This window comes from Spermophilus citellus, assembly GCF_964194105.1.
Source record: "Spermophilus citellus genome assembly, chromosome: 3".
NCBI lineage: Eukaryota > Metazoa > Chordata > Mammalia > Rodentia > Sciuridae > Spermophilus > Spermophilus citellus.
Window position 1 is genome coordinate 3,088,767 of NC_138184.1, and position 22,612 is coordinate 3,111,378.

At 59.8% G+C, this 22,612-nt stretch overlaps 2 protein-coding genes across 3 annotated transcripts in view; one reads left to right on the plus strand and one right to left on the minus strand.

Annotated features, from left to right (window-relative positions):
• Positions 1-46: 46 nt before the first annotated feature.
• ARRDC5 (arrestin domain containing 5) lies at positions 47-6,725 on the minus strand. The gene is made up of 3 exons (XM_081284570.1): positions 6,458-6,725; positions 4,843-5,048; positions 47-745 (listed from the first exon to the last, which is right to left on the minus strand). Exons 1-3 carry the CDS (start codon positions 6,708-6,710, stop codon positions 206-208), a joined length of 999 nt encoding a protein of 332 aa, XP_081140696.1. The 5' UTR covers positions 6,711-6,725; the 3' UTR covers positions 47-205.
• A 2,726-nt stretch (positions 6,726-9,451) lies between these two features.
• UHRF1 (ubiquitin like with PHD and ring finger domains 1) overlaps positions 9,452-22,612 on the plus strand; it is a 29,755-nt gene continuing 16,594 nt past the window's right edge. For both annotated transcript variants that reach the window (XM_081285415.1, XM_081285416.1), the window contains exons 1-3: positions 9,452-10,104; positions 11,307-11,469; positions 21,909-22,169. In XM_081285415.1, coding sequence (XP_081141541.1) covers positions 11,317-11,469; positions 21,909-22,169 — 414 coding nt within the window. In that variant the 5' untranslated portion in view covers positions 9,452-10,104; positions 11,307-11,316. The remainder of the gene's footprint in view (positions 10,105-11,306; positions 11,470-21,908; positions 22,170-22,612) is intronic.

Consider the following 22,612-nt stretch of genomic DNA (forward strand, 5'->3'; position numbering starts at 1 on the left):
CTCCCAGGGCCCCCCCCCCCCCCCCCCCCCCCCCCGGAGGCTGAGGCTGGAGGATCACCGAGTTCAAAGCCAGCCTCAGCAATTCAGTGAGACCTGTTTCTAAATAAAATATATAAGAAAGGAGGGACTATGGCGCGGAGGTGAAGTGACCCTGGGTTCCGTCCCCAGTACAACAAGACCAAGGCCTGGTAGAGTCAGATAAGCTTTAATATCTAGAAGTCTGGGCATGTAATCCGGTGGGTCCCGGCTCTCCGCTGAGGGAGAGCTGGCCGCTGGAGGACTCGGCGGGCATGCTGGTGATGATGATGGGCATCTTGGCCTTGACGCTGGCCAGAGACCAGGGCAGGTGCACGGTGACCACCAGCTCGTAGCTGGTCCGCATGATCTGGTCCTCCAGCAGGGCGCTGCTCACGGACAGCACGAGGGGCAGGCTGAAGGTGCTGACCACCGTGGTGCTGCTGAAGGCGGCGATCTGGGTGTTGGCCTCCTGCCTCAGCAGCTCATGGCTGTCCCCGCGCCACCGCCGCTCGGCCATGGGCGTGAAGCCCTCGTACCGCATGTGGGCGTAGAGGGCGAAGACCACCGTCCGGATGCACTTGCTGGTCTGGTTGTGGATCTCCGAGGTGAATACCACCTTCTCCCCAGGCATGAAGGTGTTCCTGTCCATCCGAATCTGCAGGCACACCCTGCCCCGCCGGCAGCAGTGGTAGGACACCTTCTTCTCGGCCTGCACAAACAGGGGGTCCTGCAGGGGGAGGGGAACGAGAGTGAGGGGCTGTGGCTGGGAGACCCACCGCCTGACCCACATCCGTCCTGAGAGCTCCTCGGTACTTCGGGGCTTTTGCACCCCCAAGCCTGCAGTTGTCTCCCAGCTTCCTGTGGTCGAGGCTCCTGACTGATCTGAATATCAATGGCCTTATCTGCAAAACAGTCTTAAGAAATCCACAGAATCCCCCTCCCATGATTCTCTGGCTGTGTGACCTTGGATAAGTGGCTTGACTTCTCTGAGCATTGTTTTTTTTCTGGAAGACCGAGTAATATCTTACAGTCTAAGAGCAAGACCCTGGGCTTAGGCAAATATTTCAATGATATGCATTCACTAGGAACTCCATTTTGAATTTTAAATACTGATCCCACCCCACACCCAAGCAAACATATTTTCTTGTGAGTGACCTGCAGCTCCCAGGTGAACCCCACAGTTGTGAAGGGGAGCAGCCAACGTTGTGCAGCGTGCCGTGTTGCTAACATGAGGTGCCTGGGTCAGCTACATCATATGCATTTTACAGTTAAGGATATTTTCTCCTGATGACCGGTTTATGGGGACAGGACCCTATCGCAAATGGAAGAACCAAGAACCGTCCATCTTGTCCATTTCCACGACAGCAACTGAGAACCCTGCAAAATGACCTGTTCCTCCATCCCCGACCCCCCTGCATCCCACAGGAGGGCTGTGTGGGCCCCTGCGGGCGCTCGCTGGCTCTGCGGCAGGGGCTGCTGGGAACCTCGCGGGCACCGCACAGCGCACGCACACGCATACCGGGTTCACTGTTCATCTTTTCCTTTTCTTTGCTGGGATGGACCTGGGTCCTCACTGTCCTGGGCCAGCACTCCACCGCGGCGTGCACCTGCTGTCTGTGACAGGTCCAAGGGCCTCCTGGGAAAAGCCTGGGACCAGACCTGGCTCCCGTCTGGGAGTGGGGGGATATTTGTATTGAATTTACTTATTGCGTGTCTCTGATCTGAAAATCTGAAATGCTCCAAACATCCAAGACTTTTCGAGCACAGACACCGCCTTCTGTTCCGGGTGTTCCAGTTCCATTCATCTGCAAAACGTTGGTGGCAATTCTCTGAACTCATTTTTCTGTTATTTTCTATTCTACTTATTCGATGCTATCATTCATTTTCTTTTATTTTTCGGTACCAGGGATTGAACTCAGGGGCGCTTGACCACTGAGCGTCACACCCCAGACCTTTTTATTTTTTATTTTGAGACAGGGCTCTCCCTAAGTTGCTGAGGCTGGCTCTGAACTCACGATCCTCCTGTCTCAATCGAACCCAGTGCCTCACTCATGTAGGCCAGGGCTCCACCACTGACCCACAGCCCAGCCCTGGATTTCTTAATCATGTTGGTCGCAACCCACCAAATTTATATATTCTGGCATTTTATTTTATTTTATTTTTTATTTTTTAGTTCTCTGCGGACACAACATCTTTGTTGGTATGTGGTGCTGAGGATAGAACCTGGGCCGAGCGCATGCCAGGCGAGCGCGCTACCGCTTGAGCCACATCCTCAGCCCATATTCTGACATTTTCTATTATTTTCTTTCATTAGAAAACAGGGAAAAAAAAGAAAAAAAAAAGAAAACAGGGGCTGGGGCTGGGGCTCACTGGCAGAGCACTTGTGAGGCCCTGGGTTTGATCCTCAGCATCACATAAAAATAAACAAATAAAAGAAAGGCATGCTGTCCATCCATCCATCCATCCATCCAAACAACCAACCACCCATGGGTGGCAGGGACTGTGGGTGACTCCCTGGGAGAGCACCTGCCCAGGCTGCCTAGGCCCTGGTTTCCCAGCTTGAGACGGGGGTGCTGAGATTCTGGGGGAGATCCATTGCAACACACCAGACTGATTTTTTTTTTGTACTGGGGATTGAACTCAGGGCCCTGGACCACTGAGCCTCACCCCAGCCCTATTCTGAGTTTTTATTTAGAGATAGGTCTCACGTAGCGCCTCACCCTAGCTGAGGCTGGCTTGGAACTCGCCATCCTCCTGCCTCAGACTCCTGACCCGGGATGACAGGCGTGTGCTACGCGCCCGGGGCCTGCCTCAGCCTCTCAAGGACCTGGGACGACAGGCGTGTGCCACCACACTGTCGTCTTCTTTTATTTTATAAAACATGGAGTTGGGAACCCACCCCATCCCTCTCTCTGATCTGTCCTGAGTCCAGGCCGAGGTGCCTGCATGTCACTACAGTGAGACGGCAAAGCGCAACCTCCGTGGGTCCTTCCACGGTTTGAAAAGTGCCGCTCTGGGTCCACTGCTGACCCTCTTGGGAACCTCAGGCTGACCCCTGACCCCTTCTGACCTCCCTTCCACCCCGGGGCCTCAGACCCCTGCCTGTCCTGCGGCCCTGGCCTCCTAAACCCCAGTCTCAGGGAAAGTTTGCGCATGCGCATGCGCCAGGCCCCTGCAGAGCTTAGGAACCCGAGGCCCCTGGGGAAGCCTGCAGTACTGACCAGGGCCTGCAGGGGCCTCTTTTCAGTGCCCAGCACCATAAAAATTAAAAAATAAATAAAAAAATAAAAAAACAAAAAAGAAGAAAAAGTAGGAAGGAAGGCCCCGAGTGGAGGGGGGGAGGAGCAGTGCTCCGCGATGGGCAGCGCAGCGGCCTCCTGACCCCTAGCCCTCCCTGGGTGATGACTTAGCTCTTGGTCTGCTGGCCCTCCTCCTGGGCCTGACCCCTCCCTGGGTGATGACTTAGCTCTTGGTCTGCTGGCCCTCCTCCTGGGCCTGACCCCAAGCCTGCTGCCAGAAGTCCCGGTGGGTGGAGGGGGGTGTTTCCGTGGAACTGGGCACTTCCAGCTCCTGGACGTGCTGTTGCCCTGGGCCTTGTGGCTAATGGAGGATCCACTGGTCGTGAGGCCCAACTTGTGTCCTCTTAGTTCCCATGGGCACCCAGAGAGGGGGCAAGGCCTGCAGAAGGTCACCCTGGGAGCAGGGGCCAGACCTGAACCCAGGCTGCTGGCCCCAGGGCCCTTCCACACCTCTAACACTGGCCCTCCTGGAGGCTCACCTCCCTGTGGGCTGCTCAGAGAGTCTCTTTGTCACTCAGATAATCACACCATCAGGAGGTCCAGTCATCGCCCTTGGAATGACCTTGGAGGCAGCAGGGCCAGCCTGTTTTACTGAGGGGACCACCCAGAGTGCCCGCAGGGCAGGACAGCAGGAGGGGCCTGCCACCCACCCCCCCAGAGAATCTCCAGGGCCCACTCCCCCATGTCCTTGATGCTCTGATGACACAGAACTCCCTGCGGAGGTACGTGACCTTGACCAATGTAATTCCACTGCCCCAGCTTCCCCTCTGCACCGGGCCTCAAAATGGGATTTGGGACAGCCTGGCGCTCGGGTGACCACAGCTGCACTGTCCTTCCTTGTCTGGGGACTGAAGCGCCTGCATTTGCCTTTTAGGGACACCAGCTCTGTGTCTGAGGACTCAAATGATCGGGGGCCGCTGAGGGTCCAGCCTCTCTCCCACCCAGAGGGTCTCTGGGGCTTCTGCTTGGTTCAGTCCCCGAGGGCCCCCAGCCGCTGTGGCTCTCTGGGTGGTGTCCTGGGCACTGCAGGAGGCTGGGCAGCGCCCCTGGCCTCCCCTGGCTCCGTGCCTGGACTCCCTCACGACACCCACCAGTGGCCCCCAAAGCCCACTGTCCCCTGACCGGCCACACTGCCTTCTCTCCTCCTTTCCCTTTTTGTAGACAGACACAACACCTTTATAGGTTTTTATGTGGTGCTGAGGGTCGAACCCAGGGCCTCGCACGTGCTAGGCCAGCACACCACCGCTGAGCCACCATGCCAGCCCCTCCTCTTTTCCTTTAAAGGCCACTGTTGACTTCTGGGGTTCTTGGGGGCCATCCCTGGCCTCTTATCCCCCTGTACTGCCATGACAACCCAGTGTGTCTCCAGACATCCTCAAGTGTCCCCAGGGAGGAGAATCACCCTGGCTTAGTTCCTGGCCTGGTTGGTGGCCACCTTTAGTGAGTCCTCTGGGCTGGGCAGCTGCTGGCACCCTGGCAGCTCCCGTGGGCCTCGCTCCCCGCCGCCCCAACGCCCCCTCGGCACCTGGAACGTCTGATCTGGGTGGAAGTCCGAGGTCCCTTGAATCAACAAGTATGTCCTCTTCTTGGCCAGGACGTGCTCGCGGCCCATGCAGGAGGCTTGGATGAAGTAGGAGATGTGGCCAGTTTTGCTGGAGAAGGTGGAGGGGAGCCTGGGAGGTAAGTTGAAATGGAAGTCAAAGGTGTGGCTGCCTGCACTTAACCAATTATCTGAAAACAAAACACACCGAGGCCATCAGAAGGTTCTAGAATCTTTTTCTTCTTCTTTTCTTCATTTTTTCCCCCATTATTTATAGTGTTTGGACAGGGAGGTGCAGGTTCTGGGGCTGGCTCCTCTGTCCTGAGCTAAACCTCTCTCTGTACCTTCAAGGACCTCCTCTGTCGGTCGATAAACAGTCGTCCCTGACTGGATTGGAGAGGGACATGGCTGGCATGGTCACCCCAAAGTATTGATGTGGACTTGCGCACCCCAGCTCTGGGCTTGAGAGAGCGGAGGCTGGGCCTGGACGTGGTGCTGAGTGCCTGTCATCCCAGCAACTCGGGAGGCTGAGGCAGGAGGACACAAGTGAGGCCAGCCTTAGCAATTTAGGAAGGACTTGTCTCAGAAATAAAAAAGAGCTGGGGGTGTAGCTCAGTGGGAGAGGGCTTGCCTAGGTAGGACCCTGGATTCCATCGATACTGAAAAAAAAGAAAGTAAGTGGAGTTCGGACCCTCAGGATTCAGCTAGGATGTGCTGAGCACCTACTGTATTGTATGCCAGAGACGGTTTTAGGCAGTGTGTATATGGCAGGGGGCAGGACAGATAAAACTCCTTGGCTTCAGTGAGCTTCACCTGCAGTGCCTGGTATACAGTAGGAGCTTAAAGTTTGATTTTGTGTTTTGGAGCTGAGAGTGGAACCCAGGCCTCATGTGGCCATGCACATGGTCTGAACACCAAGCTCTGCCCTCAGCCCAGTGTCTGCTGATGAGGGGGGCGCGGCCACAGGGCCCTCTCCGCTGTCCCCATCTCTGTGAACTTCCTGTTTCTTCCTTCTCCGTCTCTCCCCAGCCTGCTTTTCATGGCCGGTCGCCACAGCAGACACAAAGGCCTGAAGTTCCCAGAGACCTATCTGCTGCATCCGATGCAGGGTCCCTGCTCTGGTGCTTGGCACAGATGGACGTCTGTTCAGCACGGGCTAGGTCGGTGCTCGGGAGGGGCGTCCAGTGGCTTGGAAACATGGAGAGGTGGCGCGGGACGTTGGGGTCTTCCAGAGAAGGAAGCGCTTGTGTCCTGACTGAACACTAGTCACGTTCTGTACGCCTGGCGCTTTTTATTTTTTAATTGATGATTGAGCCCAGGGCGCTCTCCTGCCGAGCTACACCTCCAGCCCTTTTTATTTTATTTTGAGACGGGGTCTCCTTCGGTTGCCCGGCCTCTCATTTGCAATCCTCCTGCCTCAGCCTCTGAGTCGCTGGGCTAGGTGTCCCCACTGCTCCTGGCCTGGTGGTGTCTCTTCTGCCCGGCTGGCTCCTAGGGTGGAAACTGCTTGTCCCCAGTCCCGCTAGGGGTGGTTGGTCAACCGTCTCGACCTTCAGCCCCCGGGTCCCACAGGGCTCTGGCCTCGGCAGCCTCTCCTTACCCTGCACCGGGAACGTCTTCGTCTTGTGCACGTAGTCCGCCTTATTGTTGCAGATGACCTCTCTGCTGTAGTCACGGGAGGCCCCGATCTCCTCGTTCCACTCGACGTAGCCCCTCCCCACAAGCTCTACCTTCACCACGGGGTCCACCAGGGTGCTGTTCAGGGTGAGGATCACCTGCCCCTTTAGGTTGGAGCCAGCCAGGTACACTGCATCCTTGGGCAGCACTAACTCGATGGACCTCACCATAGACATGGGGGTTGGGGTGGCGGGGAAACATCTTTCCCCTCCCCCAGGCCACCAAGGTTCCGGGTTCCTTGGCTATAGTGACATTGTTGGTCTGTGACATCCCTGGGCTCCCAACTCCAGGAAGGGAGAGCCAGAGGCCAGGAGGGAAGGCCGGGCTGTGCGTCCCGTGTGAGCAGCGGCTCGGGAACTGGGTGACCCTCGTGGGTAGCCCGACCGTTTTCCCCCCGGAATAACAAAGACCCAAACCCTCAAAGTCAAGAGGCCACTGTCCCCGCTGCATAGAGAGTGCCTGTCGTCCACACGGAAGTCGGGGGCTTGTGGGGAAGGATCCTTCCAGCCACCCTGGTGCGGAAGACATCCTGGGCTGCCTTCACAGGGGAAGGAGAGGCCCAGAGAGGCCTGAGGGCATCTGCCGTCCTACCAGGTGCCCCAGGTTCGGTGCCACATTTGATCATTTTCCTGTTGAAGGCCCTTCATTATCTGGTCTGTATTGGAAAAAAAAGTTGTAGATGGGGACAGGACACGGCGTCTGATGGGTACTGCAGATGCTCTGGTCCCCTGGACTCACCCTGGACACCCAGACCACCTGGAACCCATCCTTTTGCAGACTGACATTTCTCCTTAAACCTGCTCTCCCGCCCTGGATAAGTCCCTTCAGAGGGAGATGTGTCAGGGAGGTTCGTGCCCACCAATATGTGCCCGACCCAGACCAGCAAGCCTAATGGTGGTGTCAATAAAAGTTTGTTGAGTGACCCAATAGCCTCCGAGAGTCTGTTTGCACGTGGGCTGGTGCCTCAGCAGGGAGGGACATTGAAGCAGAATGCTAGCCTGTACCCACTGTCCAGACTGACAGGCCTTGCTATCTTTGCTATAGTTTGCTTTATTTTATGTGACAGCTTTTGGGGACACTGACACCTGCCTATTAGTTTGTGATTTTTCTTTGTTTTTGGTACCAGGGATTGAACTCAGGGGCACTAGACCATTGAGCTACATCCCCAGCCTTATTTTGAATTTTATTAGGGACAGGGTCTCAGTGAGTTGCTCAGTGTCACGCTTTGGCTGAGGCTGGCTTTGAACTTGTGATGCTCATGTCTCAGCCTCCTGAGCCACTGGGATTACAGGTGTGTGCCACCGCACCCCGCCTGTTTTGTGAACTTCTTTTTGAGATGCCTGGAGTAGTTGTTTGGTGTTTCTGAGTTATTAAACTCAGCAGTTATGCACTTGAGCTAATATGATGGATTTTGACATTCTCAAAATGATTATGGAATTCGAGTCCTGACCATGCAGAGAAAGCTGGATGCCTCTTTCTGGGTTAACTTCAGATGACCAAGGTGCCTGGCCCATCCCCTGCACCGAGTGTCCATCAGGAATACTGCCCCTTCCAGGTGTTTCTGCAAGGGCAGGTACACTTGGAGGCCAGGTCTCCCGGGATGGACCAGGATCTTTTGGAAGATCCCTTGTGCCTCACAAACCTGGGCAGGTGTGCTTGATCACTGCTCACATCTGTGGTGTGATCAACATATGGTTGATGGCCAAGGATCCAAAATTGGGTTCAGTAGCAGTGAGCGAGTCTCGAAGTTGGAGACAGTGAACAGCAACCTCTGGACTATACATATTAGATTGTATGAGTTTCCTATGGCTGCTGTAACAAAAGGTCAATAATGCAGTGGCTTGAAACCACATAGTTTATTTTCTAACAGTTCTGGAGGTCAGAGGTCCAAAATGAGTCTTAGTCTAGAATCAAGGTATTGCTGAGGCTGTGTTCTAGCAAAGAACTCTTGCCCTTTGCAGCTTCTGAAACACCCCATGCCTGGCCTCTAGTCCTCCTGATTCTCACCTGCTTCTAGTATTCTATCTTCTCTGACTTGGGCTTTGCAGCCTCCCTCTTCCATACATTAGGACCCTTACAATGGTATGGCATTCAGCTGGATCATCCCAGGTAACCTCCCCATCTCAAAATCCTTATGTGGCTAGGACCCTTTTGCCGCCGGAGGTACCACATTCACAGATTCTCAGGGGGAGGATGTGGACCTCTTCAGGGCCACGGCTCTGTCTAACCGTGGAAGTAGCTCTGGCAGAATGGAAGTTCTGCACTGCTACAAAAATCTTATACAAATGAAAGATGAAACTCAACTTCTTTCTGCAGATCTCCTGTGCTACTCTGCTGTAAAAGAAAGACTGAATGCCTCCAGGGGCCTTGGAGGTCTTCCCTGCCACCCCTCGGACCTCATCCTGGACCCCCTCCCTGCCTCAGCCTGTTGGGTGCTCCTAGAGGGCCTCCTTCCTGCTCCCCAAACCACTGTGGTGGTTCCATCTGCCCTTGGATCTCATCTGCTCAGAGACCTCAGCCTTTACCCTGAACCCAGGTCCTTCTCCCTGGCCCCCTCGTGGCTGCTGGTGGCTCCCATCTTCCGTGGACTCTCCTTGCTTCACGGTCCTTGGTGCAAACCCAGATTCACTACTTTATGCAGGTCTTGCCGTGTTCCCTGACAGGGATGTTCTGCCCCCCAGACCTGAGACCACCAATCTGGGAGTATGCCTTGCCCAGCATGGAGCACCCTGTCCAGTTCCTGGGTGGGTGCCCAGCACAGGTCACTTCTGTGTCTTCTATCAGTGGCCAGAATGGAGCAGGCCAGGCGGAGGGGGCAGGGCAGCCCTGCCCGCCTGGACAGCCAAGAGAAGGCGGGAAAACCAAGCGGGAAGAACCAGTGAACAAGCCCTGCGGGTGGTTAGGGTGGGGAGCTGCGGCAGGTCCTGAGGCAAGGCAGTGGGGCTGTCATGGGGTGCAGCCATGGGGTACAGGCTGTCTCCTGGGGATCCTCACATTCTTCTGCAGTGTAGATATTGATTCCGGCCTTCTTAGCTCTACTGCAACGTGTGTCCAGGGGAAGGGGGCTATGGCAAGGCTATGGGCTTAGTAGATCAGCGGGTCTCTATCCCTGAGAGGGATATCCTGAGAGGGAGTCCCCCTAGGGCTCCTGCCGACAGGACACACATGGCGGGGAGGCCTGGGTCCCGCCACAGGGCCCCCCTGGCGCACTGGGCGCGCCCTTAAGAGAGCGAAGGGCAGGGCGGGGCCGTGGCCAGCTGGGCGGAGTTAAGGAGGGCGGATCAAGGCAAAGGGGGGCGCCCCCCACCCCGTTTCTTGCTTCCCGCCACTGTGGCGGCCAATCAGGAGGCAGGCACCCGCCCCCCAGCACAGCCTCCGGCAACTCCCAAACGCCAGTTTTCGCGGGAAAAAAATCAGAGCAGCTGGCAGCGCGGCGGGCAGCATTGGCCGAGTGGGCACTCCGGGTACCACGTAGGTCCGCGCGGGATCCCAGCCACGCACGCAGCTCCATCGCCATCCCCAGCCGGGTCAAGCGCGCAGGCGGGAGAGTGGATCACGGCAGCCAGAGAGGTGAGCTGCAGGGCGGATCCGGGTGCCAGCCCGGGCCAGGCGCACTGGGTGCTCCGGTCTCGGGGACTTTGCAGAACTTTCCTGCGTGGACCGGGACGCGCGGCCAGCATGGGCGCACTCATGCCCGCACGGGGGCTGCCCTGCACGCGGTCCCGCGATCCAAACGCTTTACCCACGCCTCACCCGGTACACTGGCTTGGGCGGGGGCGAGCAGCAAGTCGCGGAGCTGGGCGGGGGTCGCGCGGGCTGGGTGGGGGAGGGCCCGGTGAGCCGCCCGGGAGGATGTCAGTCTCCGCGCCTGCGCGCGGGGCGCCCCGCGATTCAATTGTCGCGCCCGAGCCTGATTTCGCGCGCCCTGAGTTCCCCGGGTGCGTCAGGACCAATAGGGAGCGAGCGGGGCGGGGCGACCGGGTGCGGCGGAGCCAATAAGAGGCAGCTCAAGTGAAGGGGGGAGGGACTTGGCGAGAGGGGCCCCTCGGTCGGTCCGGGCGGTGGGGGTGGGCGTGGGTTTGCTGGCGCGACCCGCGCGGCTCGGGCAGAGTGCCAGAGGGTCGCTGGGGCAGCGCTTCGGGAGTCCGGGGGGCGCAGGCCGCCGCGGGGCCAAGGTGAGTCGCCCCGCGCGCGCGGGGGCGGCCGGGACGGGGCGGCCGGTTGCCATGGCCACGGCGGGGCTGGCCGCGCACGCGCGCGGGGGGCGCCAAGGGGTCCCGGGACTCGGGGGTCGCGGGTGGGGTCCTGCCTCCTCGGTCCCACTGAGTGGAGTTGTCCCGGGACTTCACAACTTGCGACCCACTCCGGACTTTGGGAAGTCCCTCTTGTGTAGACACGAATCCCGGGAATGAATGAACGAGCCGGCGCAGCCACTCGAGGTGGCTGCGCGCGCTCGGCCCGGGCCCCCCCCCCCCAGCCCCGGACCTGGTTTTGCTGTGAACGGATGGTGGGCTGCGCTGGGTGGCTTGAGATCTCGTTTCCCTCCCTGCTCAATCCTCAACACTTGCGGGTCATTAAGACATTAAGTCCTTAATTTACTTTGCCTGGCCCTGGTTGAGACTTGGCAGTCCACCGGGACCAGGAGGTCTGGAGGACATTCTGGGAGTTTCATGCTGTCCACCAACTGGACAGAAGTAACCATGATCCCAGTATAGCCTGAGATGGCCTGGTGGCACAACTGACCCCCGTCCTGCTTTCTTTTCCTCCATTAGCGCTGACACCATGTGGGTCCAGGTGCGCACCATGGACGGGAAGGAGACCCACACTGTGAACTCACTGTCCAGGCTGACCAAGGTGGAGGAGCTGAGGCTGAAGATTCAAGAGGTGTTTCACGTGGAGCCAGGCCTGCAGAGGCTGTTTTATAGGGGCAAGCAGGTAAGCCAGCGGGCAGGCTGCCTGCTGGCCCACCTTTGTTCTTGCTGGTCTAGGCACCCAGCCTCTGCCGCCACCAGCAGATACAGTCCCGCCCCCCCCCCCCTGGTCCCGCTTCATGTCCCCCGGAAGAAGTCTTACAGAAACCTCAGATGCCTGTGAGGGGAAGGAACAAAGGCCGGACTCGCACGTTGACACACTAGGCAGGCAGCTGGCACTTGAATTTATAGCATCTGGGCTTTCAAAGTCTTTTTTTTTAAGGCTCCCCTCAACATATTTTCTAGAGCAAGAAGTTGGAGGTGACCCACAGCTTTGGAATTTTGAAGAAGGGCCTAGATGCAGGAGGCAGTTAGGACAAAAGGGACCAGGTTTTTCTTCTAAAACATCCTGATGGCCCACAGCTTGCACCCGGGCCATTAATTGGCAGACCCCGAGAGTGTTTCCTAGAAATCTGGATGAGCTTATGCAAAGTCCAGAGATGGTGCTTTCTAATCGGGAATCTCCACCCCTCGGACTGACCAGGTGGTCTCTGCGGGGGTCTCCTTGCCTCATTTCCCAGGGCTCTTTTCCCAGTCCCTTGGAGCATTTAAAGTGGCCATCCTCCTGCAAGCAGCGGCCCTCATCTGGGAAGGCTTTCTGTTGGCACCTGGGGGTTTCTGCTTTGATTGGTGTCTTGGGGCACAACGGGCAGGCCATGAGTGAGGTGGCAGGTGGGATGCAAAGGTATGCTAGGAGGTACAGGTCCATCTGCTGGGCTGCCTGCAGTTGCTGGACTGAGGGGACGAGGCTGTGAGGCCACTGAAGTGGGTGGGAGTCAGTGGGCGCTGTGGGCCCTGCGTGTGGGAGTTTGGCTGGAGGCTGCTGCCATCTGCTGTCTAGATTGGAAACTCGCTGTGGCAGGCCAGGCGCCCTGGGGCCGGGAGGCGTGCTTATGGGATGTGGTGATGTTCTTGGGCTTTTGGCGCCCTAGGAGGCCCAGGTTGGCCTCCTTCCTGCTGGAGGCTGGGTGGAGATGTGAGTGTTCTAGGAGTCATGTTAACAGTCCCACCCAGGGAGGAGAGCAGACCCTGAGGACTCGGGTTGACGGCTGCCATGTGCGCGGGAGGCCATGTGCGCGGAGGTCCCTTCCCAGGCGAGCCCCTGGCTCTCCCTCTGCCCCTTCTCTTCCCGGTGGCTGCGTTTGGTGGCAGGACTGTGTGGTTTGAGCACGATGTCTCTGATTTCACAAGACTCTCTGGAGACCTGTGCGTGCCTCCGTATGTGGCAGCTGGACCGTGAGTGTGGGACGCGGAGGCGGACGAGCGCCTGCTCTTTGTCAGGCTCCAAGCTCTGAGGAGATGGAGGAGGTGGAGGAGCCGGGACTCCAAGAACCGCCGCGTGGGCTTCCCTGTGGCAGTCGCTCCATCCCGTGGCTCTCGGGGTCCCTGCCTCTGGGCCCAGCTTGTTGTTGGGACCTATTTCAAAGTCACTTGCAGCCTCCTGCCCGTCACCCCAACTTCACATTGGCAGCCACTAGAGTCCAGTGTTTGTGCTGTTGTCCTCTCCTTTCCCTGTTGGACCGCATTTGTCGGCAGCGGGATCCAGTGCAGCCAGACGGTTGACATCCCGCCAGGCAGAGCCATCTCCCTTCATTTGTAATGTGAAACCTGATCCGCGCTGCTGTGGCGCTGTGTGGTCACACACCCCTGGCTGCTCCCAGGACGCCTGGCCCGGCAGCCTGGCTGTGGCCACCCCAGCCTGGCGGGGCCGGACCCTCCTGGAACCTCGAGGTTTGTGGCCTGGGCTGCTTCTCAGGGCCGCTCTGCTGGTTGGGGAAGGTCCCTGTGCAGCCCCAGCAGCCACTCCTGTCCCCTGCGGTGGTGGCTTTGTTTTCGCCGCAGGGAGGTCCAGCCTCAGCAGTGACGCAGTTTCCCAGGTCACGCAGCTAGGAAGTGGCCAGGCGCAGGGCGGGTGCCCGGGACACGAGGTGGGACAGAGGTCTGTGGCCGTAACCCGTGGAAGAAGTGAGCGAGGCCGGCCCTTCTCGCAGTGGCAGGCGGCTTTTCTCGGCCTCACACCCTTCCTTTGGGGCTGAGGCCAGGGCCTGGCACATGCCAGCTCCACGCTGCCAGGCTATGCCCCGCCCTTTTTCACTTTCTCCTTTTTTTTTTTTTTCCTTAAAGAGACATGGCATGGCAGCAGGAGGCCCGCTGTGAGGGTGAGGGACTGGAGCAGAGCCCACCAGCTTCAGGGCGCCGGCAGCGGGGATGGCCTGGTGGTCCCCTCTGGGCTGGAGGGTAGCCGTAAGGTCGCTTCATTGGCAAAAACCTAGGACCCGCTGCCCGCCGTCTCACGGGGACTTTGGGGAGGCCAGCTTGGGCCTGGGAGAGGCATCTGGCCATGTGGGTTTTTTTTTTTTTTAAATGTCCATAAAAATAACAATAGCGGTCATCAGTGGCGCCCAGGCCTGCTCAGGTAGAGCCTGCGTTTCACCTCATCTTCTCAAGGCTCCGAGCACTCCTCACTTTCCATGTTCCCTGTTACAAACATGGCTGCGGTGGCCGGTTGACCGAGCCTGGCTCACGGGAGTAGCCCTGAGAGCCTTTAGCTCAGGGCTCCACCGCACAAGGACATCGGAGCATTTCCGGGCGGCTTGGGCACAATGTCGCTCTCTGGGGGGCGGCTTGGGCACTGCAGGTGCTGAGCCTGTCCCCGGCCTCCACTGCTCCAGGGCTGGGAACGCCCCCAGTTGTGACAGCCACACTCCTCTCCAGTGTCCTCCCAGGGCTCCTGGGGGCAGAATGGCCCAGCTGAAAACTGCTGATTCAGTACATGATCTGCTTTAGGGAAAGAGCCATTTCTGTCACCAGGCAGCCTTCGAGGCCACATGGAGTCAATGTGACAGGTCACTCAAGATGGTGTGGGGAGGTGTGCAGGGGACAGGAGGTGGGGACAGAGGTCCGTGGCAGTGACCCAGTGGAACCCTAGTGAGAGAAACCAGCCCTCCTGGCCGTGGTAGAGCGCTAGCATGTGCCGGGCCCTGGCTCCGGCCCTCAGAAGACGGACTTGAGGGACTGTCACAGTGCTGCTGCAGCTGGCCTGGCTCCTGTCTCCTCTCCAGGGAGGGTCAGGTGGCAAATGTGACAGCCCCTCTGAGACAGAGGCCCGTCCCTGAGGCTGAGCCTCTCTGGGGGCTTGTCCCCTCAGCCAGGCCAGCGGGGCCTGTGGAGTGTGGGAGTGTAAGTGGGGTGACCTGTGGGCGGCCTCTGCTGACCCTGCACCGCATGCAGAAGCTGCCCTGGACCATCCGCCAAGAGAGGGCACGGGTGTGTCCAGCCCCGAGGAGCCCACTGCCCTGCGCCCGCGGCCCGTGGTGGAGGCGAGAGGGCTGCGGGAGCCTAGCAGTTCAAGGCCAGTCTGGGCAGCACGGTGAGACCCTGTCCCCAAAACCCAAGGACCAGCTTCATTCACGGTGTGTCCAGATGGGCCCTGCGGGCCTCCTGGCACCGCCCCCAGGCCTCTGCGCTGTGGCCCCCGGGAGGAGCCGGGCCGGAGTGGGGTCCCAGGCGTGCTGTGCTGGAGGAGCTTGCCAGGTCGGGGCTCTTGGGCACCTGGCCTGGGTCCCCTGAGGCTCCCGGCTGACCGAGGAGCCCGAGAGCTTTGGTGTCTGCGGATTCTGTCGGTGCCGAGACCCTGAAGCCGAGGAATGCCAGGGCTGGATGCACACGGGCGTGTCCTCGCACTGTCCCTCATGCCTCCTAACGAGCTGGGCATTCCTTGGTCCTCAGGAGGCCATCACATGCATGGCAGTCACTGGCACCTGGACACCTCTGTGCTAGTCCTCTGGGCCTTGTCCCCACGGTGACCTCGAGGGCATGTCCTCTGCATGCCTGCCTCATGAGGGGCTGAGTTCGTTGTCGTCAGGGGCCATCCTTGTGTCCAGCATGTGCCTGTCCCTGAGGTGTGTGCTGTCCCCTGTGCTCTGCAGGACCTTCCTGTTGGCGTCTCCTGCCTCCCGCCCAGCCGTCTGTCCACAGCTCAGGCTGCTACAGGACCTGCAGCCCCTCCTGGCCAGGCTGGTGGGACACTGGGGGCCAGAGCAGTCCCTGCTGGTTCTTACCCCTAAGGTCCAGCCTCTTGGCCCTTTCAGATGCTTCTTTCTCAGATGCAAGGTCCCCCTTGGCCCAAAACTCATGGTTTCTGTTCCCTCTACTCCTCCCCGAATCCCCGTGTCCGGGCCCCTGGAGGATGGCCACTTAGTCTATTCCTGGCCTGTAGGGCAGCATCTGCAGTCGCAGGTGGGAGTGGGCGGCAGCGCACAGGCCTTCGACCCTGCTTCTTCTCTTTAGTTACAACTTTAAAGTCACCTCTGCTGACACGGACGAACCCGGGGACCGCGCCTTAGGGTCGCCAGGTGGTGCATCGGGTGGACGTGTTTGCCTCCTCCACGTGACTTCTCCATAAGTGACTCCCTTCTCCTAAGGAGCCGGCAGCCGTGGACAGTCATGTGCTGGTGACGAGTCCTCTGACAACAGGTCCCTGAGGTAGCGTAGTGGGGCCTGTGATGGCACACAGCTGTCTCAGTCCTGGAGCACACAAGTGTCCTTCGCCGTCACAGGGCCCAGGGAGCAGACGCTGTTTGGGACCATGATCCCCGGCTGTGCCTGGCCCCTCCTGGAGCTGTGGGTGTCTGCAGGGAGGCCGCCTGGCGGGCGCCTGGGTCACCGATTCTCCTGTCCGCTGGTCTGCATGTGTACCAGCCCCCTGCCCTAGTGGCCTCGTGGGTGTACCATGCGTTTCTTACTCTATGTGACACTCCTGGGCTTCTTTTTTTTTTTTTTTATTTTTAATTTTTTATTTATTTTTTAGTTCTCGGCGGACACAACATCTTTGTTGGTATGTGGTGTTGAGGATCGAACCCGGGTCGCACGCATGCCAGGCGAGCGCGCTACCGCTGGAGCCACACCCCCAGCCCACTCCTGGGCTTCTTGATTCTTCCATTCCTTTCTCTTTTTTTGTCCCTAAATGCAGGGTTGCCATGGCTGCCCTGGGCAGATGTCGCTACCTGATTGAGCAGAGTGACAGGCTAAGGGCCTTAGGACAGAAGTCAGGGCACAGCTGCTTTTTATTTTTATTTTTTAAAGTTTTTGGTCCTAGGGGTTAAGCCCAGGGTCACTCCACCACTGAGCTGCATCCCCAGCCCCCTTTTAAAACAGTTTTTATTTTGAGACAGGGTCTCAGTAAGTTGCAGAGGCTGGCCTTGACCTTGCAGTCCTCCTGCCTCAGCCTCCTGAGCCACAGGATGACAAGCGTGGTGAGGGCACCCACATTTAACCTCACTGCACTCGATGATGAGGGATCAGGAAGTTTACCTTTATGGAAACTCGCCTCACTGGTCACAAACTGAGAATAAAGCCTGTGCCAGGGTGGCCCTGTGCCGGGTCCCCTGCCACAGTGCTTAGTGGTGAGGTAGAGTTTCCCTCCCGCTCTGGTTATCTCGGGGGCCGTGCAAACAGCGGAACCATCACGGATGCAACTAAGGGGGTTTGAACGCATTTCCCAGGGGTCATAGGTCAGGCAGCCGGGACTTGGGGGACATAGAAGTTCTGGATGACACAGGACTTCCTCCTGTGGCCCCGTCGGAACCTGAAGCTAACAGCAGAGAAAGCAGAGTCCCCTCGGGCTTCCAGAGTGCAGACCACAGGAAGGCCAGGTGCAACATGAGGTGCCGACCCTGCCCAGCCCCGAGGGACAGCAGAGCCCAGCCTGCCTGCACAGCCCAACAGAACCATAGCCAGAGGCCACCAAGCCCCTCATGTGTTTGAAAATGACAATCGGGGAGCCTAAATGACCTAATGAGTTGGGGAAATGTGACCAACTGAGAAAACATAGCTTCTACAGGGGCAGCTGAGGGCCCTCTGAGAGGGGCTCTCTTTGGTCCTAGGGTTGGACCCAGGGTTGCTCTACCACTGAGCCACCGCTCCAGCCCATTTTGTGTTCTGAGACAGGGTCTTGCTACATTGCTAAGGCTGACTTAAACTTGCCATCCTCTGGCCTCAGCCTCCTGGGATTGCAGGTGTGGGCCACGGCACCCAGCTCTGAGAGAAGCTTCTAGCATCATCGAGTTTGTATTTGAAAAGAAGAAAAGCTTAGAATTGATGCGATATCTGAAGAAGTGAGAGAAGACCAGAAAAGTAATTCCAAAGCATTTGAGAGAGGAAGTAAAGATGAGAACAGACACTAACGCAATAAGAACAGAGTGAGCTTGGCGATGAGCGGATGGGTGCTGGCGGGCCTGGTGGCCGTCCTGCAGTCCCAGCTGAGGCAGGAGGGTCGCAGGTTGGTGGCTAGCCTGGGCGACTAGAGGGAGACCATGCCTCCAAATGGCTAGGGGTGTGGCTCAGTGGTGGAGTCCCTGGGCTCAGTGCCCAGTACTGCAGTCGAGACCCAAGACAGACCCCTGGTGGGAGTGAGGATGTGGGGTCACAGGAGGGAGGCTCAGAGGGTGGGGTGCAGCGCATCCTGAGCTCAGTTGGTCTACGGGACCCCACAGCAGCAGCGCGGTCTCAGACGGCAGGGCATCGGTTCCAACCGATTTGTCCACTTAACGTGGAAAAATTGCGCTAGTAGTTAAAAACCAACTTGCTTGCGCCGTCCAGTGTGTGTTGCCCGCGTGACGGACGCAGCAGGACAGTTTCCCCTCAGGCCCAGCGTGCTGCCGAAGCTGTGGCCGGGGCTCCCTGTGGGTTCATTCGGGGCCGTGGAGGGTCACTGTGGAAGGTCACAGGATCTGTGGTGTTGGGGATAGAACCTGGCCTGGCGCCGGGGACAGGCCCTGGGTGAGCCACACCATTAGCCTCGCTTAATTTTAACATTGGGAGTGACTGACGTGAGGTGGGCCTTTCCTGGGCTTTTATAGCTTCTGTTGATGTCATTGGCCTTGAGTTGGAATTTCAGGCTCCCCATCGCCACCCAGGCTGGGGCGCCCTGTAGGCTGGGGTGTCCTGTCTGTCACCCGGCAGCCGGAGGAGCCAGAGCCGGGGCCTGGGGCTTCTCTGCCACAAGCTGTGGTGGGGGATGGGCACGCGTTCGCCGCTCTTATGCTTCTCCACGTAGCACGAGTCTGAGTGGCGGGTGGCAGTGTTCAGGAGTTAGAGCCTGGCCTGTCTCCCCACACCTGCTCTTTGTGCCCAGAGAGTGCCCTCGTGGCCATGACCGAGCCGTGAAGGGCGGGGGCTCTGCAGGGTGTCCCTAACAACTTGAAGAAGAGGGACAGGGTGGAGACTGGGGTGCAGGCTGGATCCTCAGCTGGTCTCCTGGGTCCGCCCTGCCCTGCGTCGTCGGGATTCCCTGGTACTCCCAGCATGGTGTCCCCATCTGACCGGCTCCTCTCCCTGGTCTCTCTCCTCTTAGGCCGTCTGTGTGAATGGGACAAAGGGGGAATGTGCCTTGTGGCTGCTCCTGGCTGTATTGCGAGCTCTCCTGCCGTCTTGTCCACTTTGCTGTGTTGGCACGGTGCCTCCGTCTGGGCCTCCACCCTGCTGGCTCCAGTGGGCAGTGGTTTCAGCGCCCCCTGTGGCCCTGTTGTCCTGGGTGCGGGAGCCGGTGTCCCTGGGCATAGCTGCTGGCCTCGGTATGTGTAGGTGCAGAAGCCCCAGCTGTCCTGCTGCTGCTCTGGTGGACAGCGAGCCTCGTGGACATGTGAGGGCCTGTGTTCAGTGGTTCTCCTGGGGACGGCAGGCGATGCTGGGACACTGTGGTCATGACTGGAGGGGAGCTCCTGTCTCAGAGTGGGCGGAGGCCAGGAACATTGCTCTGCTCAGGACGTCCACCCAGAAAATGGCCTTCTGGATGTGGCAGCAGTGAGGGGCCAGTGCCTGCCTGGCTGTGGGGTGTGGCCCTGGGGTGCACTGTCTGGCCTCCTCTCGAGGCTCGCCCTCTGTTGGTTGGGGGTGGAACTTCTCGGCCCCACCTGCGCAGCAGCCCAGCTGTGGCCTGCCTGGAGGAGTCTTCCCTGGAGGCCAGTCCTCCTCTGGGCTCACCTGGGTGTGGGACATTGTGTGGGTTGGACAGGGGCAGTGACGTGTGTCTCCCACAATAGTGTCACACCATTAGCCCTGATGCTCCTGTGCTCATGGCGGGGGGCTGGGTTGCTGAGTGGTCAGCACTGCCGGTTCTGGTGGGGGCAGGGCAGGGGCTCCCCTCCAGGAGCTGTACCCATTGCTGCCCCCACATCCGGCCTCTGCACTCCTGGACACCGCCCCCCCACTGGAGTTGCACGCTGCTGGACATTTCTGTCTGGCTCTCGCTGAGCACCAGGTCCTCAGGTCATTCGAGGGTGCAGTGTGTCACCTGCTTGTGGCTGAGGATGCTCCAGGTGTGGATGGTCTTGTGCGTGTCCCTCCCATCTCTGGTGTTGCTGGCCGTGTGGACCATGCTGCATGACTTTCTGTTGACCCGTCCCCTCCACCTGTGCCAGCTGCTCCTGCGTCCAGGGCTGGTGTGTGCCCTGCGTGGACAGGTGGGACAGGGGTGTGGGCCACAAGGCCCTCCTGCTGTGGGCCCCTGTCCTCGGGTTCTCCCGTACCTTGTGTCTCCCGCAGGACCAGGCCTTCTCTGGCCCCAGTGTGCTCCCCCTTCAGGAGCCACCAGCTGCTATGTGCAGAGGAGGGAGGCTGGCTTCTCCCTCCTCCCTCCTCCCCCCTCCCCCTCCCTCCTCCCCCCTCCCTCCGCCCTCCCTCTTCCCTCCTCCCTCCCTCCTTCCCCTCCCTCCTCCCTCCTCCCTCCTCCCTCCTTCCTCCTCCCTCCTTCCTCCTCCCTCCTTCCTTCTTCCCTCCTCCCATCCTCCCCTCCTCCCCTCCTCCTGTCCTCCCCTCCTCTCCTCCTCCCCTCCTCCCCTCCTCCCCTCCTTCCTTCCTCGTTCCTCTCCTCCCTCCTTTCCTTCCCTCCTCCCCTCCTCCCTCCCCTCCTCCCTCCCTCCCTCCCTCCTCCCTCCCCTCCTCCCTCCTCCCTCCTTTCCTTCCCTCCTCCCCTCCTCCCCTCCTCCCTCCTCCCCTCCTTCCTTCCTCGCTCCTCTCCTCCCTCCTTTCCTTCCCTCCTCCCTCCTCCCCTCCTTCCTTCCTCGCTCCTCTCCTCCCTCCTTTCCTTCCCTCCTCCCCTCCTCCCTCCTTCCTCCTCCCTCCCCTCCTCCCTCCTTTCCTTCCCTCCTCCCCTCCTCCCCTCCTCCCCTCCTCCCCTCCTCCCTCCTCCCTCCCCTCCTCCCTCCTCCCTCCTCCCTCCTTTCCTCCCCTCCTCCCCTCCTCCCCTCCTCCCCTCCTTCCTTCCTTCCTTCCTCGCTCCTCTCCTCCCTCCTTTCCTTCCCTCCTCCCCTCCTCCCTCCTCCCTCCTTTCCTTCCCTCCTCCCCTCCTCCCCTCCTCCCCTCCTCCCTCCTCCCCTCCTTCCTTCCTCGCTCCTCTCCTCCCTCCTTTCCTTCCCTTCTCCCCTCCTCCCTCCTTCCTCCTCCCTCCCCTCCTCCCTCCTTTCCTCCCCTCCTCCCCTCCTCCCCTCCTCCCCTCCTTCCTTCCTTGCTCCTCTCCTCCCTCCTTTCCTTCCCTCCTCCCCTCCTTTCCTTCCCTCCTCCCCTCCTCCCTCCTCCCTCCCCTCCTCCCTCCTCCCTCCTTTCCTTCCCTCCTCCCCTCCTCCCTCCTCCCCTCCTCCCTCCTCCCCTCCTTCCTTCCTCGCTCCTCTCCTCCCTCCTCCCCTCCTCCCTCCTCCCCTCCTCCCTCCTCCCCTCCTCCCTCCTCCCTCCCCTCCTCCTTCCTCCTCCCTCCCCTCCTCCTTCCTCCCTCCTTTCCTTCCCTCCTCCCTCCCCTCCTCCCTCCCCCCAGGGCTCTGGCTCTGAACCCAGGTGATCTGCAAGCAGGGCCACAAGCCCTGTCTGGGGGCATCGGTGGTGGTGGTGATGGGGCGCCCCTGGCATGGAGCAGGTGCGGGCTCGGCACTCAGTGCCCTGGACACCACTGACCCGACAGCAGCCACAGGGAGCCATCAGGTCTGGGCGGGGTGTCTGGGTGGTCCTGTGGCCAGCTCCAGCCGTCCCCAGAACGGCTCCCAGGGACCTGCAGAGTCGGCTCCCGGCCAGGGGTGTTCAGGGGTGTGTGTCGTGGACTCCCAGGCTGCATCCTGGCCCTGCAGGATGCTGGGCAGCAGCCCTAGCCTCCATCACTGTGGGCAGCATACCCAGACGCCACGTGTCCCTGGTTGTGGCCAGGAGTATCCTAGGAGTCCCGTGTGAGCTGTGGCAGAGGGGACCCGTGTTCTCTGTGAAGTGCTAGGCGTCCAGCGGCCACTGTGCTGTGTCCCAGGCACCAGGAGTGCGCCCTAGAGGAGGACGGCCCCACCCCACCCCAGGGGCCTTCTCTGCTGCCTCTGGTGTGGACCTGTCTTGGGCCCGTGGTGGACGCCTGTCCTGGTGTGTCTGCAGATGGAGGATGGCCACACGCTCTTCGACTATGACGTGCGCTTGAACGACACCATCCAGCTGCTGGTCCGCCAGAGCCTTGCGCCGCTGCCCGGCCTCAGGGAGAAGGACGCGGAGCTCTCGGACACCGACTCCGGCTGCGGCCTGGGCCAGAGCGAGTCGGACAAGTCCTCCACCCACGGGGAGGCGGCCACCGAGGCGGAAGGCAATGCCGAGCAGCAGGAGGAGAGCTCGTGGGAGGAGACGGAGCTGGGGCTGTACAAGGTGAGGCTGCGGGCCCCCAGGGGCACCAGCCCTGCCCTCCTCCCTCCCCCCACCCCCCCAGGCTGCCCTCTCTGCTGGTCACTTCGCTCCTGCCCTAGAAGTGGCCAGGGCAGTCTTCGTGCTCCTGCAGGTGACCATGGTCCTCTGGGATTCCTTGGTGACTCTCTAAGGGTGGAGCCTAGCATTGAGGCAATAGACGTCCCCTGGGGCCAGTGTGGTGGCTGTGACGTTTCTGAATTTGCTGCCCTCGTGGGTCGGGAAGTGCTTCCCAGGAAGACCTTACTCTAGAGCTTCCGGACAGCAGGTGGCTCTGCTCCAGGCCACTGGCAGCCAGGACTGGAACCAGGAGGTGACCCTCTGCTGCTGTGGCTCCAGGAGCTGGGACTTCTCGTCTTGGGTGATTCTGCCCCAAGGTCCCTGGGCAGTGTCTGGACATTCGTGGG